This window comes from Pinus tabuliformis, chromosome 3_2 (assembly GCF_031772625.1).
Source record: "Pinus tabuliformis cultivar Carrire ecotype Pingquan chromosome 3_2, CPIR1, whole genome shotgun sequence".
NCBI lineage: Eukaryota > Viridiplantae > Streptophyta > Pinopsida > Pinales > Pinaceae > Pinus > Pinus tabuliformis.
The window spans coordinates 1,122,776,723-1,122,795,001 of record NC_142302.1 but is presented as its reverse complement, the minus strand read 5'-3'; the positions used below and the strand labels follow the sequence as shown (position 1 = coordinate 1,122,795,001).

The following is an 18,279-nucleotide window of genomic DNA, read 5'->3' as shown; positions in this document are numbered from 1 at the left end:
CTGTAGCGAAATCTTCATCTTCGTTGGTATCATGAATGCCATCATAATCATAGTGATGTTGAGGACATGACTGTGTCTAGGATATATAATACACCAAGAACTTTCCTCCATCATGAATGCCGAGGTCATAATTGCATCTTCTTCTGCTCTGTGATATACACCGAGATTTTAGAAAATGTTCTTCTTACACCGAGGTCTACTGCAACTATGCCGAGACTGTATTACAATGACCCTTTAACTAGGCAAAGGCTGTAGGGAATTATGCAAGGAGATCACTGGACTTATCACCGAGATTTTGTACCTTCCAGTACCCATTCGAGATTGCTGACTTGTCCGATATTCTTAACTTCTACGGTGACCCTAGCTGGGTATATATAGTTTTCATGTCTCCATAATAAGTCGACATGTTAGCGTGAACCAATGTGTCTCTACTTTTGAGCTGACTTGACATATATATAAGCTTTGAGGCCGACATGATTGTCTACTTCGTCATTTTGCTTACTACCTTCTTCAAGAGGATTGTGCTTGTCTTGGAGGGCTGATCTAGATACTAGGTTGACTCATATAAATTACATATTTGATCAAGAAGAACTCTTTAATATTTTCTTTGGCTCTTTGACTTCCGATAGCACTTCAACATGTGCTGGACCTATGTAATGAACTATAAACTTATTTTATAATTTACAAAAATAATATTTCTTTTCTTTTATAAGTAAAAAGATCAAAATTACATTTATGAAGACTGAACCTAGTTACATTTTCTTCAACAAGACAATACCTTAACAAAAGAAGAAAACAAAGGACAATAGAGTAGAAAAGCAGAACATTGGAAGCTCAGGAATAAGTTTGATAAGGAGTAAAATAATTTCAAAATTGTCAAACACTCAATCACTGGAAACGATAAATCTTGAAGATGAATAATTTCACATACCTCCTCATACAATCAGTCCAATAGTTAGTCCAATAGGCAGTCCAATAAGGCGAACCCCACTAGCTGATCCAATTCAACAAGAGATCTACGATTATGTAGAATATCTGGAGAAAAGGCACAGAAAAAAGAAAAGTTATCTCAATTTGAAATAGGTGATACCACAACAACACAACCAAGAACAAAACAGGGATACAACATTGAAGAGAATTTAAAGCAAGATATTTATGAATTGGAGGTTCTTAATAAACATCTAATTCAGGAAAGGGAAGCAGCTAAGGTTCAAAATTACATACTCAGAACTCAGAATGACAACATACTTCTACACCTTTGTCATTGGTACAAAAAGAATAGGAAACTTAAAGTTAAAAATATTTTTCTTCAAAACATGGTCAAAGGGTTGCAAAACAAAATTTTAATGAAGAAACCAAGGACCATTTTTGAATTAAAAGGAAGAAATATAATACTAGCTTGGATTTACTTGCACAAGCCTCAGATATTATTCACTAAACAGAGGAAAGAAGAACCAATTTTTGAAATTTTGGTGCATGAGGACATGCAAAACCTTTGGTGTGGGGGAATGTTGAAGTCTAGAAATGTCTCTTTTTGACCACCCTTTTTGCCATCACATTTCACCTTTCTGTTATTTTTCTACAAAAGCCTCAACATATTAAGGTCAAGATCAATACCTACAAGGTAATAATCATCCATATTTAAATTCTATGTTTTTAGTGAAATTATGACAAAAGTATCTTTTAATTACCAAATTTTGTATATTCTGCAACTAATATCCGTTTCCACAGTAGAATCCATTATTAGATAAGTTGCAACATTCTAGAAGAAGAAACAAGACTGTCAAAAGATGACATTTGGCTCCCAGATGGATAACCACCTACTGACATTGTTTGGTAAGCTAAGTGAAATCAAAGATCTTGAAGTCAAAGGTTGAGTCAAATTTGGAAGTTGCGTATTGTAGATAAACATAGGAAGCATATAATCAAGCAAGCGAGGCATTTAAGTAGATAATCAAGTGAGCAAGGCACTTAGCTGTTAAAACATGAAATCTCCTATGAATTTCTTTTCCAATAGCAAGTCATATAGAGATTGGACTCTTAGATATCGATCTCATAGCTGTCATATTTACTTACAGATTCTTGTCTTAAAAATCTTCCGAGTTGTTTTTATTGTTTGTATAAACAGAAGTAAGTGAGACTAAGAACACATTAGAAGTGGCGCTTATTGTTATTAAGTTCATAATCCTTTTGTGGACAAATTGATACTATGTTTTCTTGATACAAGTTCCTGTTATTCTCCAAATACATGTGTGAAGAATCATTGAGTATTAAATTAGGCCTGCACTCTAGGAGGACTCGCTGCCAGCTGTGAGGTTTTGTTTTAGTTTTGCATTAACACTTTTCATTACAATTATTTTGTTTCAATCATTTTTATAGAGTAATCATAAACCAAAAGTACCAAAAAGAGTTTATTTATGCTATGCATTTTCGATATCGTTACTTAGTTGTTTCAACATTCAATTTTAGTTTCTCTGAGTTATTTCTTCATTCACACCTAACTTCTGTGATGCTGAACATAGTACATTTTAGAAATGAACGTGCACATTAGTAATCAGTCTTGGGTTTAATGTTTCACATTTTTTCATTTCATTATCATTCCCTTCTTAAAGCGACTTTATCTTTTCGCAATTTACATTTTGTTATTAGATCTTTTATATTTTCAATTAGTATAAAGATATATTTTTAGCAATTAGTGCATAATGAGTTCAATTCCGCAAGAGTAAGTTAGATCATTTTCTTTCATGTTTAATCTTCAATCATTTCCTTTTTGATAAAATAGAATTAAGTGTGGATTTTAGCAATATAGATAATATTCTTTATTTTCAAAAATCTCAACTTAGATAGGATTCTAGATTGAAATAACATGTGTGTCGACTCTCTCCAATTTGTATAAAAAACGTTTCATTCATCTTTAAAATTAGTTTCATTTTTAGATCACTTAATTTGCAAAAATAAATCCTGGTATATATAGTGCACATACATTTCACAAGAACATGAATCCTGGTTGACATTTAATGAAGTAAATTAAAGATAATTAATTTACCAAACACGTTCAGCTAAAGCCTTTTTGAAGGGTTCCAGCTAGCTTGTAGCATATATGTTGTTGCAATATTCACCAATTCGTGAAATTATCTCAACCTCACATATTATCTAGAACTTTATCAATTTAGATATTTTATAAATGCATTTTCATTATGTATAGAGTTCAAGTATGTCTTCATCCAAGCTCCAAAACTTGTGCATATTAATTTTGACGAGCATGTGTCATACATGCACACATTTAATGCTATTCATATGGCATTATTTTTAGGGTAAACTTTCAGCCTCTATTATTTTTAGATATTCATTCACATGACTAGACTCATAAGCCCAAGCATATCATATGCATACTACCAATGGTAGTTAACAACAAAAAATCATTTGTGTACACTTGTCCAATGAATATCCCACATGATATGGCATTCATTAATTAACTTCATTGTGTTACTTAAAACATAACAAGTACAAATATTTATTTAGTCGTAATATTTTAAAAATTAAATCACTTATCTTTCTACTATAATGGTTCTCAACAAATAAATTTTCAAGTGAAATGTTATCATTATGTCATTTTCTTATTTTTTCCATCATTTATATATTCATAAAATATTATCCAAACATAAATACATATATAATTTTCTATAATGACTTATTAGAAACAATTTTTACCATAAATCATTAATTTTTAAAAATAAAATATGTATAAAAACTAGCATTTTACCCTGCAATTCTCTTTGTTATATGATCTCGATTTACTGGTTTATAAGACACAGTAAAGGATGATTTAGTGGTAAAATCTTATTTATTAGACAAAGTAAAGGATATTTAGTGGTAAAATGATGGCAAAAATATAATATAAAAAGACAAATTTTAGTAACTATTGTACTAAAGGTGATGAGTTTTGGAACTCAAGAACTATCATTCCCTTTAACATGGAAATAAAAGTATCCATATATGCAGCTATAGTCTTAAATAAGAATACCCAAGCATGAAAAGTTAAAAATATGGATAAAGAACAATCACAACATGGGAGAAAATAGAATAAAACACAAATGGATCTCAATCCTACATAATTGTATTAAATTGTGCAAATTTAGATTGGATAAATAAGTCTAATGTTGACTCTCAACCTCTCAAGTCCTGAACTCTTCTCTCGCATAATACAATGTAGTTACCATCAACTTTGGCACATATTATTTTCCAAAATATTCAATAACAATAATAATGTAGTTACCATTAACTTGGGTCCATATTATTTCCCAAAATATTTGATAACAATAATATTTTCATAGCTTTATAAAACTGTTGTACCATTTAAATATGTATTTATTATTATAGACTTAAAGTGATTTTTTACAGTTTTTCATAAATGTCTTTTCACTAACACAACCAACTCATCAGGAAACGAATGGTACTGAAACTGGGGTTTCTTAAGAGTAATAGGTGTCTCCCAATTTTAGTGTCTCAATATTTTGATTTCGAGTAATGCGGTTTAAAAAGAAAAGACAATATGCTCGGGATAATTTGCAGTATTTGTGACTATATCTAATTGAGAATCAAATTAAAATTTTAAATATACATTTCTTCACATGTTGAATCTAGAATCTTTCCCCAATGTTACTAATTATCTGCAAAATGTTTAAATATACATTTCTTCACATGTTGAATCTAGAATCTTTCCCCAATGTTACTAATTATCTGCAAAATGTTATTTAAAGAAATCATAAAAATTCAAATTATTTCCACTGCAATTGATTCATTTGAGATGATGGGACAATATTGAAAGTAATTTTATCACTTTGAATAAAAAACATGTTCAAAGATTACTACATTGCATCAATTTATGGAAATTTAATTGAAAAACAAATATTTTGAAAAAATAATGTAGATAACTTGTTAAGGATTAAATGGAGCAAAAGCTATCACTGAGTTGTGCCCACCAAATCCAAACGAGTTTGAGATACCTGTCATTGACGCTGTAAAAATCAGTCACAATCTCGAAATTATTTTTCACATTCATCTTTTAGAAACAAATTACACCCTCATGATTGATTTATATTATAACTCCTAGAATATGCTTAAATGGGATACCAAATAACCAAAAGGCAGTGCACAACATATTAAGCTCTAAGATAAAATCTCATCTATGATAAATTAAAAAAAAAAACCAAAACAATGGTTAGTATCTCTCATTTTCTTATCCTCCTAATTACAAATAATAAGATGGGATCTTTCATTCAACCTAAAGATGAATATAGAAAATTGCAAACTAGTTTATTGTATTATAGTTTCATAATGTGCATAAAAGCATGTGCACTTAAAAGTTTTCAAGACATGTTCATATGATAAGCATAACTCTAATCAAGTTATCTTACCAACATGCACTTCATGTTGCTTCTTTATATTTGGCACTGTATCAATTGTAACATCAGGCTCGATATTCTGCAAAGAGTATCAACATGCAAATTGAATTAATTTTTTTATACTCTTAAAAAGAAAAATGAAAACAACAACCACATTCATGAAAATGATATTTGCACATCAAAACAATAGGGGTTTTCTTCATGTAGTTATTAGAAAAAAAAATTACATACAACTAAGCAACTTACAAATTGATTAATGGTAGGGTGAAGCCACCCAGTAGTGATAGCCTTTATAGTTGCAATTGCTTCCAATGCACTAGCAGCTCCAAGACAATGCCCAATCATAGACTGAAAGAGTAATCCATATTTAACATGAGAAACATATATTATGTTTGCAATGGAAAGAATGACACAACGTTTGGAGACAAGAGAAATCAGTTACTAAAGGATGCATGCACATGTTGAAATTCATTTTGATGAATTTTAAAATACTTGCAAGTCGTATTGTTGTAAGATGTTAGATGTAGGGTACATGTCTTCATTTTAAATACAAATGAAAAACAATTCAAAACTTTCATATCTTTTAATTACAAAAAGATGTTACAAACAACCTAAGGTTTTGATCTATAATGAATTCCTCACCTTTGTTCCATTCATTTTGATGCTAGAAGTATCCTTGAAAGTGTTCTTGATAGCTGTAACCTCTGTGAGGTCTCCTAGCTGGGTCGATGTTGCATGAGCATTGATATAATTGACCTGCATATTAAAAATAATATAAGAGAGATGACATAACAAAATTTATGTTCATTATTCTTCTATACACCAGTGTAATTGTACATATAAATACATGAAGGCTTTGCCTAAAGATAGACACATTACATTATCACAATCATAACTAATTGAAAGAATATCTCAACCACACATTAAGATAGGAAGTAATTTATCTCTCATCTAACAACCTCCTAAAATCACTCAAGAAGGTTATTCACTTAGATTCATTCTCTACCTACAATAATTTCTACGATAACAAAGTTATGTGACTAAATATTAGTACACAAGAAAAATACGAGCTAACTATTCTAACATTCCCCTTTAATGTGTACTTTTCTTTTCCAATGAGATCTTCATTATTCTCTAATCTATTGTAAGAAATTCTTCTTCATATTCTAAATATGATCCGACATTGCAAGGTCTACATTTGGTTTTATCTGGTACTTGTATCATGTAACCTGAGCATAGAGTCACTATGAAACTATCAAAGTCCATATCAAGGAACAACCATTGAATGGAATACACGAGTACTTAACCTCTATAACCATTGATATAGTAGGAATTCCTTCACCTACAAGATGAATTCAACTCCTTGATGAACTCTCCTTGAATAAGAAAACAACTCCACTAGAAATTTATAAGATCTAGCTAGTGCAATTGATACATCTTGCTCTCTACCGACATTTGTTCCTTGAATCTTACCTAATTCTATTACAAAAAACTTAGTCAAGAATCGCCTAAATTTTGTGAACAAATGACTTATCCATTGTATAAGTTTTAACACCTACCCATCATACAAGTGTTAATGTCTCCTCGTATATGTGACATCCTCCCCTTCAATAATGAATATCAAACCTACAACTATGAGTCTAATGCCACAACCATTGTTGAATAGAAGACCATAACAAAACCAAGGGTATGCTAGCATACACAACATTTACAACCATATGCCTAGTTACATTATGCAAATTTAAATCTTTTCCCAAATACTATGGGACCATAATATTCCATTATTGATTTATTTTTCCTTGTGTTCTTTTGAACTTTTTTTGAAAGAATCCTTGAAACATTAAGTTAGTTGACTCAGTGCTACTTCCAATCATAGAGTTACCCAATATTTGACCATTTCTTTGAAACCAAGAGATATTCCTTGTTTGAGGTACTCCCTCTTACACTTCTCCCATTTACACTTTGGTCAAAGCACATAAAAATACATTCTGCAATGTACCTTCCTTAAACCTATTTTATTCCATACAACATTTACTCTTTTCTCAAAGAAACACTACTAGAAAATCATAGTAATCAATTATTTACCATGTAACCAACCACACCATAAAATATTATTTTTTGCACCATGACCATTTTTTCAGTAACCTCTTATCATAAAGTTAGCAACCTGGAATATTCTACTCATCCATAATATACCTAAACCTTCCTTTTTCTCACTATTTTTGTTTTATTTCAAAGCTACATAATATTGATCTTAATATTTCACTTAGCAAGGTGCAAATGCCACCAATAACTCGAGATAGGAGGAGACTCCAACTCAGTATCAGATTAGACTAGCCATAAATTGGCCATTGCTTGTGCATGTAACCCTTACATAAGAAAGTGTTACCACAAAGAATCCTATGAAGTTGCTTCAACCTCATAATTTACTAATCTAGGTAATACGATTTGGAGCGTAACAAGCAATTGCCAAGAATAAGGGCTAGATGATTGGTATCTAGGAAATATTGGCATCCATGAATTTTTGACATATAAGGGCATATATAAGTTCTTCCAAGGCCTTACATCTCTTTGCAACCTTCATGCTTGGAATCCTTCTGTATAGTACAAGATTTGTGTCAAAAAATGAAGGTGATTCCTATTGGGAAGCTTCATCGTAATTGGAAACACGTCTCTCTAGTTGTTTATTTATTTCCACAGGAGGAATTTTAGGATGATCCTTCAAGCATAGAGAAAGAAATTGGATTGTGGCTAATTGAAGAGGAGAAATTGGTTAAGATCCTTTATCATAGTTTTTAGTTGCTCTTGAGTTGAACTTAACTTGATTATAGATTTTGGGAATATTTCCAAGTATATAAGAGAAATCAATTATTTTACCTAGCTCTTCTGTGTTAGATTCTAAAATATTTTTGAAATATATAGTCCAAATAAGAATGATTGTTTCTCTGCATGTTGCCACAAATCCTAACATACACCCAACAACTGAGCTTGGAAAAATGAGTGTTGAGTTGGGATTCAAATCGTTAACTTGGAAAAATGTGCATGCCAGGCTTCTCGATAGAGAAGATCACATTAAGCGTTGGCACAAGGAGTTGGCTTGAGGTTGTGACGGGCCATTTAGTGGAACAAACAAGAGTTGGACAATCCTTGGAATAGGCCAATACAACACAACACGAATCTTGGTGTTTAGACTACAACTTGCCCAGGGAGGCAAGTCATGTGGGTGGGGTTGTTGGTTAGTCATTCCATAGGTAGTTTGGGTGGTTGGTTGCAATGAGGGGTCATGTGATGTCATAGATAGATGTTTCATGAGACATCATAAAGAGAGATCACAACAATAGTTAGTGTTGTGCGATAATTTTGTGTGATGAGCAACGACAAAGGTGTGACATATTGCAGTGAGAGAATGCACAATCACCTAGAGAGAGATCACACTATGAGCATGTGATATCACAAGTTGGTAGACCTTGGGTAGAATTTTGGGCTTTGGTTAGGTGGATGAGAAATTTGGTGATTGGGTGAAATTTTAGGCTTCTAGACATAGTAACTCAAAGTTTGATAAAGAAAAATGGTTTTGTGCAAAGGTGATCGTTTGGTCCTAGAACAAAGGAACTTGAGACTTGTACTAAAACAAGTCTTGTGATGACATGCAGATGAGACATCACAGTGATTGAGGTTGTAAGATATCTTCTGTATAACTACAATCAAAATTGTTGTATTTGGACAAGTGCCAAGACTTGTAAACACATCGATGTCACACACTCTAGGGGTCACGATGCACCGTAAGCACCTTGTAACCATGAAAAGCCCCTAGGATCATGATATTTAGTATCAGAGCTAAAACAAAAGCAATGGTGTTCTTTTCACCAACTTGAAGTTGTTATCGAACTAAAGCAGAAATAATGGTGTGCTCTTCACCAACTTGAAGTGGGTATCAGAGTAGATATCTGAGTAGGATGCATGCAACTAAGGCAAAGCATAGCTAGATGTGGACTCAAATGGTTTGCTGACGAGATAGGATGGGTGTCTTGGTGCCTTAAAATAGAGATTAACATGATATAACAATTTGTAGTGAGGAGGCTTTCTAACATCAAGATGAGGGTACCATGGATATTGTTTGATAGACCAAGGCATGATGATTTCTTAGATCTTGGAGGAGATGACATCTAGCATGTTGGTTGTAAGGGCTGGTCCACATTGTTGATTATGATGAGTTTTCAATCATGTATGAGAAATATAGTAGGGAGAGATGAAGATATTCTCAAGGAGGTAGTCAACTCGAGGTTGGATGGGGCCAATGCCTTGGACAAGGTGATGGATGAGACAAATTTTTAAAGGATGAGTCACATTTGGCCATGAAGAGAGATTGGCCAAATGTTTCTTGAAACTTGAGATTGATGTCATTTGGGTTAGATCACTTAAGATAGAAGGGCGTGACACTTGATATTGTAGATCATCATAAGGATTGGTTGTATTTTCTTCATCTAGAATTCACTATGATCCAAGATGAGGTCTTGGTGACCCGATGGGGTAGATGACCCATGGGAGTGGGGGCATAGTGATGGAGACATGACCTAGCCAGAGAGGGAGCATGATAATGTGGTGATGTTTTCTTGGGTAATAGGATCCCAAGATGACACATTGTTTCAAGGTTGTGAAACAAGAATCCTTCATGTGGATGTATGTGTGATCTCAAAGAAGACTTGGTAGTTAGAAATTAGGTCCAATATACATCATTCACATGATCTAGCAGGTGGAGTTGGGTAGTTTTTATTGCAGCTATGATGAGGCCCCGATGTAGAACACTTGGGCAAAATTTAAGTTGCATCATGGAGGCTTAGCAACATGAGTTCCACAATAGGATGGTTGATGAGAATGGTAATTTCGAAACAAAGATCCTTTTCAGGAGGAAGACATGGACATATTTGGAGTCATCTTGGCTTAAAGGACTTGGGTAGTGCTTCGATTGCTTTGGGAATCAAGTGGAACTTGCCTCTTATTGTCGCTGCGACAAAAACCCTCCAAAATTTTGCCTACACTTGAGTTTTGGAGCCTACTTGTGATCCTATGATTCATCGTTCCTTAATTTCTCACAGTCACTTCATGGTCAGTTGATGTGTCTAACTGTCGAAGTCACTTGCTTACACATTCTTAGCTTTCAATGAATTTACAAGCATTCTTCTTTCAAGCAAACCCAATAGTCAATGTGCACCCTAGCAAGTCAAGCATTGAGCAATCCTTGATGACAATGACTGCGCAGAGGCAGATGACAATGACTGCGCAACTCTCTGTGGATGATGACTATACAATCCTAAGAGATAGTGATTCTGCAGTTCCTGGAGACAGAGACTATGCAGTCCTTGTTGAAATTCATTGCACAATCCCGAGATTGATGGTTCCCTCACTATTGGTTGAAATTGTATCATCACTCAAGTGAGTTTTTGTAATTGTCGCTTTTGTACACTTTGGTTTTCATTAGTGTCGCTTTCACTTTTGTGACGATTGTTTTTTCTTTCTTTCACTTTCAAAAGTGGTGTTTTGTGTTCTCTTTGCTATAACATTTGTTGCCTTCACTTTCTTTAGCTTTTGCAAGTGTCATTTTCACGTTTTATTATTGTCACAACTGTCACTTTTGATGATTTTCACTCCTGCATGTGTTGCATCTTAATGCACCAATAGAGGCTTGCCTAATGCACTCTTCTACATTAGTTGATCCCATATATCATAAGAATATGTCCTAGACACTTCCCCACGCCTTAACACATTGTTTGGTTGCAGTCAACATTCCTGTCGTTATTTGTATTATGTGTCGCAAAATGGCATTTCAACTGTTGCACTTAGGAATAAGTGTTTGTTTACTTTCCTTTTAGAGTATGCATGTGAATTTTGAGTTCTATGGCATGTGTTGATGTTATCTGACTATGAGATTGCCATTTCATGACTTGATTGCATGTCTTGTTCTCTCTTGCCTCAATTATACCACACTTAGCCATTTCAAAGCCTTCATTATCTTTGCAAATTGCTCAATCTTTAGAAAACCTTTCTTTCTCTTGGAACTGCACATTGTGCATTCCCAGGCCGTGAAGTCCTTTTTTCTCTTAAAACTGCACACTGCATAGTCCTAGAAGACAATCACCCTCCATCAACACATTGAGCAACCTTAGAACTTAAGCCATCAATTCAACTGCCTGAATCTATCAACTACACAATTTTTTTCCTCTCTTGCCCATAATTTCACATTTCGTAGTTGTAGTGGGAAGTTAGGCCTCCCTGTGCACTAACTTTCCCAACTACATAGTTTCCTAAACCTTCCCCCAAGTAATTGTGCATTGCATAGTTCCGGTGAGAAACCCTACCTCCTTGTCTCTCTAACTTGCCCAATTGCACAATTCCCTTCATCAGGAGAGCATCCAACTGTGCATTGCACAGTTCCAGTGAGCAAGGGGTCCCTACTAAGTCATTGAGCTCCTCAACTACGCAATTCACTAAGCTTGTTCCCAATCATTGCGCATTTCACAGTTACAGTGACTAGTCTTGTTGACTGAGATCCCTCATTACGTAATCCTTTTGTAACAACCCTGGGGAAAATTCCATGTAATAAAGTTAAAAAAAATAACCACGGATGATTGGGACACTTATTCCAAGATGAATGTTGGGCAAGACATCCTAGGGGGTGTTCATTTGGTTGTTTATGGCTAAGGAAATTGGCAAAGGCAATGGCTAAGGCATTAAAAGGCATTTTGGCACCATTATTTATGAAAATAATAGAAATTACTAGGAAAAGGAGGTGAAACATCACAGGTTGCATGTGACGAGGAAAATGAAGGAAATAATGGAAAATGAAGAAAATAAAGGCCTCATTCATAAAAAGGCTTATGAGGATCAGTTGGTAACCTTTTGTCAGTTTAGTGTTGGAGCTATCTCTCATTATTCTCTCTCTCATACTCTTAGACACTTAGAGTTTTCTTGGAGCACTCTTGGAGGGTGTGGCATACTTGGATTCTTGAAGCAAGAAGGCAAATGAAAGAGTAGGAAAGCACAAGAAGGTGTCAGCATCAACAACTACATCAAATTTTCTTACAGGTACCGAGTTGCATGTATGATTTCTTCACTAGTTTTGGCATGCATGGCATATGCATGTGGTTTGTTGGTTGTGATCTGTCATTAGGCATGGAGGATGGCCAAGATTGACAGTGGACTGCCTAGCCTTGCCATTTCCTAGATAGACATGGTGATTGTGGGTTTATTTCCTTCTTGTGTTTTTTATTGGTTCTCATGTTTCCTTAGCTTGGATTGAATTACTAGTCTTATAGCCTTGGTTGGACAAACACTCTGAAGCCTTGGAACAACTTGGGTTGAGTTACTAGTCTTTTACCTTGGGTTGGTTAAACACTCTGGAGCCCTTGGTGGGTTGAGTTACTAGTCCCATAGCCTTGGTTGGACAAACGATCTGGATCTTGGTAAAAATTGTGGGTTGAGTTACTAGTCTCGTAGTTGGGTTGGAAAAATGATTTAGAGCCCTGAAAGGTTTGGATAGAGACCAATTTGATGATGGTTTTGGTGATGTACGACCGTGAGGTGGAATCATTGTTTGATGGGTTGAGGTGGATGGCCTATGGAAATCCTGGATGAGTTTTTATTGATGTGTTCTATGAGATCCCACATTCACGGTTGGAATATGGCATGAGGGTGAATGGCTGAAGAGAGATTTAGCTCAGCCATTCTACGGTCGGGTGGAATGTGGTAGTCCCATCTCCAGTTGGTTCATTGCATTCATTAATGATAAATCCATTCCCTTGATTTTCATATGTAAAGGTATTGATGTATTTATGGATTTGATGGCTGATATGTTTATTGTATTTTTGTTCCTATTATGCTATTTACATGTAGATTTTATGACAACAATTATTTATGGCTTTCAACATGATTTACTTGTATGTGAATGGATAATGTGTTTATGACCTAATAGATGATAATGCGGTAAATTGCATGAGGAAACAATGGTTCATAGCAGTTCTCAGATAAGTATGAGATCCCTATGCTTAACTCTGTTATTTACACCTGTAGATTACATGTCAACGATATGTTTGACGAAATTCCAATCATGGCTAGTAGGGATCGAGTCAAGGTCTTGAAAAATATTTTTCTTTAGTAATTTCATTTCCATGTTACTTTATTGATTTGAAGAGATGGATTAGTTCTGGGTAGTGTCTTGGGCTTTGAGCCTTAAAAATTGGCTTAACTCCTGGGGTTGTTGGCACAACACTGATAATTTTGGTCCACAGTCACTGGCAGGCAGGCATGTGAGAGTGACTTTAGGTTGTTGGTTGGTCCCTTGCCCATAGCATGAGAGCGACTATGGCCCAAGAGACCTAAAACAAAAGTGGGACCTAGAGACATGCTATCTGAGTGGTTGACTTGTCTTCTGAGGGTTTTTTTGATGACGTTGGATGTTTTTATGGTGTGTTTCCATCAGTTCCACTTCCTTAAGGTGACTTAGGAAGTCGAATCATATCATAATGGCCTCTCGTCACATTTTTACCCTAGTTGGATAGTTTCTTGGGTAGATGTGGGAGGAGGGTGTTATAGAGTGGTATTAGAGCATGGTTCACCCCTTAGACTGGATGGGTTATGTGTTGGTCATGCATACATGTCAATTTCGTTTGTGTCTCTTACACTTCTATACTTATTGCAATTGCTTGATGTTGGATTAGGGTTGTAGTATGGTTATCATGGATAATTTGTTATTGATTTCATGAAATGTATTTGAAATGAGTATGTGACTGATTGTGTATGGATTATATGACTCTTACATGTTGATTTCATGGTACCTACTTACATCCTTGTATGTTAGGTTAAATTTTTGAATATTTTGATTACATGCATCAGTCTTGTAGGTTGATTACAAGAACTAATCAATTATGTTCTACTACATGCAGTTATGCATATTTGTAGTTGTTTGACATTGCTTATGCATACTACTAGTTTCACGTGGCAATGTGTACAATGGAGTAATGGTTGTTGTCATGCATAAGGTCATAGCATGCATTGTTGATATGGCCTTGCATTGATGATTGGATCCTAGTTAGAGTGATGTTTATGAGTTGACACATTTACTCGCGTAGGTCTATATGCTGTTATGATTATGTTATACACGTATCACACTAATTTGGTGATATTGCAGACAAGTATCCTCCCCGAGCTATACTAAGGTACGCTGGTTTATTGTGATTTGGTTTATCTGACATACTATGCCTTACAGGAAGAAATATAAAATGGCTAGCAAGATGGTTGACTATAGAGACTCACCCTACGAATCCGAAGAGTAGTATGGTATTTGGAACACCTTTGACTTGGCAGTTACATTGAGAAGTTTAGAAGTGTTCGATTCAAGGAGGGATATTCAAGTACTTCTTCAGACAGTGCGTTCAATGCTAAAAATGAAAGTGTTGCGGATCCAACAGGCAGGTATTATAGGTATGGCAGGTATGTGTCTGGCTATGTATGGCTGCTATGTGTATGGCGTAAAGGATGAGATAAGGAGTTGTAAGGAAGATAATGACAGAATCATATAGTCACATGAAAAGTTAGTAGAGGTGAATGCAATATTACTTCAGAGCTTATCGGATTTGCAACGACAAGGGCCACTACGGAACAGTCATGAGCAGGAAGATAAAACTAATGGGGCATACGCTAGTAGATCACATGGTGGTCATCGATCAGATATAGATGATACAATTAGAGATGGAATATTGTTGGACACTTCGAAGAGGAGAAGGGATAGACATAGGTATGATTCTAGTTCTATTTTTGATAAGCACTATGATCGTCATTAGTATCATCCTTATAGGAGGAATGATAGCGGGTACTTGCCGGATGAGTTTAAGAAGGCAAAGCCACATACTTTTGATGGAGAGATAAATAGATCACATGATGCAGAGGCTTGGTTACTCGGTATGAAGAAGTTTTTCAGGTTGCATGACTACTCGAAAAACATGAAAGCTAGAGTGGCTGCTTTCAATCTTAAAGGTAAAGCAGACATCTGGTGGGAAGACGTGAAGAATGTCTGGGACATAAATGAGGAAGATCTAACTTGGAGTGAATTTTTCGGAGAGATACTTCGATGACAGGGAAAAATAATTCTATGAACTAAAGATAAGATCCATGATAGATGATGAGGTACACCAGTAAGATCTTGGAACTGTTGAGGTATGTGCCTTACCTCAAGGAGGAGAAGGCTAAGATTCATAGTTTTGTTAGTGGGTTACCAGTTGCATTCAAATGTAGGATTGAATTCGACAAGCCTAGATCATTGGAGGAGTCTATCCGAAAACTGAAGCATTGCTATGATCAATCGAAGCATCGAAATGAGACGAAGCCAGATTGGAGAGGTAAAACAAAGAACAAAGGAAAATGGGACAGTAAGCTATTAAGACCATAGGATTGGGTAACAAGGAGAATGTTGCAACACTTAAGAGGTTCAATGCATTAGATAGAGGATAGGACATAGATCTGAGGAGAAGAATAAGGAGCCCGTGCACTGTTGGATTGTGGAGGAGATCATTACAGGTGGGATTGTCCACAGTACAAGAGTGGTAGCCCTAATATATACAGTGCACAGGAGGCACAAACAATTGGAGACATTGGTCAGAGTATTCAACATATATACGCAGTCTTGGATAACAAACAAGCAAAGCATCATGAATCTATCATCGAGATGGACAATAAGCTTTGTGATCAAATTATTTATATTTTGATTGACCCTGGATCTAATTATAACTATGTTAGTCCTGACTTGGTGGATAAGTGTGGGTTGAATAAGGAGTTTCATGTAGAGTCTTGGTTAGTTCAGTTGGCTACAAGTACGAAGAAGTGAGTTCATCATTGGGTAAGAGCTTGCGCATTTGACTTAAATGGTATGCCTACCGCAACACATTATAATGTTTTACCATTGTGTTCATACAATATGTTATTGGGTATGGATTGGTTGTATCTACATAGAACCAAGGTTGACTACTATGATAAGGCCATTGAATGTGTTGATGACAATGGAGAACCAAGATTCTTGCAGGGTAAGGAGAAAGCCACATTAGTTAGGATGGTGGCAACTACTGCAAGCAAATCATAGCCATAGGAAAGGGTGCAGGTTATTTTCAATACATATTTCTAGTGATAAGGGTAAGGAGGTTGAGGATGCAGATGTGTTGAAAAAATACCTGGTTTTACAGTAGTTCAGGGATGTATTTCCTAAGGACATCACAGAGTTGCCACAACATAGGGAGGTATATTTTTCTATTGAGTCAGTGCCAGGGGTAGCCACAACATCGAAAGCACCTTACATGATGAGCATACCTGAGTTGGTTGATTTAAAGTTGCACCCAAAGGAAATGTTGGACAAGGGGTACATTAGGCCAAGTGTATCACCTTGGCACGCATCAGTCTTGTTTGTGAGGAAGAAGGATGGTACCCTCAAATTATGCATTGATTATAGGCAGTTGAACAAATTGGCTATCGAGAACATATACCCTTTGCTAGGATTGATGACTTGTTCGATCAATTGAAGGGAGAAATAGTGTTCTCAAAGATTGACTTGAGATCTGGATACCATCACATACGCATCAAATAGGATGACATATAGAAGACTGCGTTCAGGACCAGGTATGGGAATTATGAGTTTGTTGTAGTTCCATTTGGCTTAAGTAATGCTCCAACTACATTCATGTGTTTGATGAATAGTGTGTTGCGTCCATATTTGGATAAGTTTGTTATTGTGTTCATTGATGATATACTGGTATATTCTAAAAATGAGGAAGAGCATGCTGAAAACTTAGCAGCAATATTGAGGTTGTTGAGGAAGCATCAGTTGTATGCTAAGCTCACCAAGTGTAGTTTCTTTCAGACTGAGGTGCATCACTTGGGACATGTTGTCTCCAAGGAAGGAATTGCAGTAGATCTAGAGAAGATAAGGGACATCATGGAGTGGGTAGCTCCTAAGAGTGTGGATGAGGTGAGATCTTTCATGGGTCTAGCATATTATTATAGGAGGTTCATCAAGAACTTATCACATATTTCTTATCCCATGACATCGTTGCAAAGAAAAGGTAAGAAGTTCGAATGGACTAAAGAGTGTGAGACTAACTTTGAGCAGCTTAAGCAGTTGTTGACATATGCACCAATACTACAGATTGCAGATCCAGACAAAGAGTTTGTAGTATGTACAAATGCTTGTAAGAGACTTAAGCAGTTGTTGACACATGCACCAATACTACAGATTGCAGATCCGGACAAAGAGTTTGTAGTATGTACAAATGCTTGGTGGATTCCTTATCCATGATGGACAGGTGGTATGTTGTGAGTCCTAGAAACTAAACAAGCACGAGCAGAACTATCCCACGCATGGTCTTAAGTTAGCAGTGATTATACATGCACTGAAGATGTGGAGGTGCTATCTTCTTGGCAGGCGGTTTGTGATTATGAGTGATCACATTGGGTTGAGGTATTTGTTTGACCAACCGAATCTGAATGCCAGGCAGGCTAGATGGTTGGCAAGGATCAATGAGTTTGATTTCGAGATCATGTACATCAAAGGTAAGGAGAACGGGGTGGCAGATTCTCTCAGTAGATGGATACAAGTGAATCACTTAGTAGCTATGAGTTATTATGGACAAATTTACAGGACAAGATCTTGCGTGTAGGAAATCAGGATGTCAGATATATGGAGATTGTGCACAAGTTGCAGCAGAGTATAGTTACAAGTGATGGTACAGGTACAGGTACAGGTATAGGTATAGGTGCAGGTGCACGGGACTTGGAATATTGTCTTACAATAGATGGATTAGTCAGGTTCCGAGATAGGATATATGTACCGGATAAC

At 35.7% G+C, this 18,279-nt stretch overlaps 1 protein-coding gene across 3 annotated transcripts in view; it reads right to left on the bottom strand.

Annotated features, from left to right (window-relative positions):
• Positions 1 to 4,788: 4,788 nt before the first annotated feature.
• Positions 4,789 to 18,279, bottom strand: part of LOC149184622 (3-oxoacyl-[acyl-carrier-protein] synthase I, chloroplastic-like) — a 39,325-nt gene continuing 25,834 nt past the window's right edge. Inside the window, exons 4-7 of one of the 3 annotated variants that reach the window (XM_089418954.1) lie at positions 6,048 to 6,161; positions 5,652 to 5,753; positions 5,418 to 5,484; positions 4,789 to 5,018 (exon numbers count right to left, since the gene is read on the bottom strand). In XM_089418954.1, coding sequence (XP_089275080.1) covers positions 4,939 to 5,018; positions 5,418 to 5,484; positions 5,652 to 5,753; positions 6,048 to 6,161 — 363 coding nt within the window. In that variant the 3' untranslated portion in view covers positions 4,789 to 4,938. The remainder of the gene's footprint in view (positions 5,019 to 5,417; positions 5,485 to 5,651; positions 5,754 to 6,047; positions 6,162 to 18,279) is intronic. The other 2 variants (XM_089418955.1, XM_089418956.1) reach the window with 2 other exon arrangements.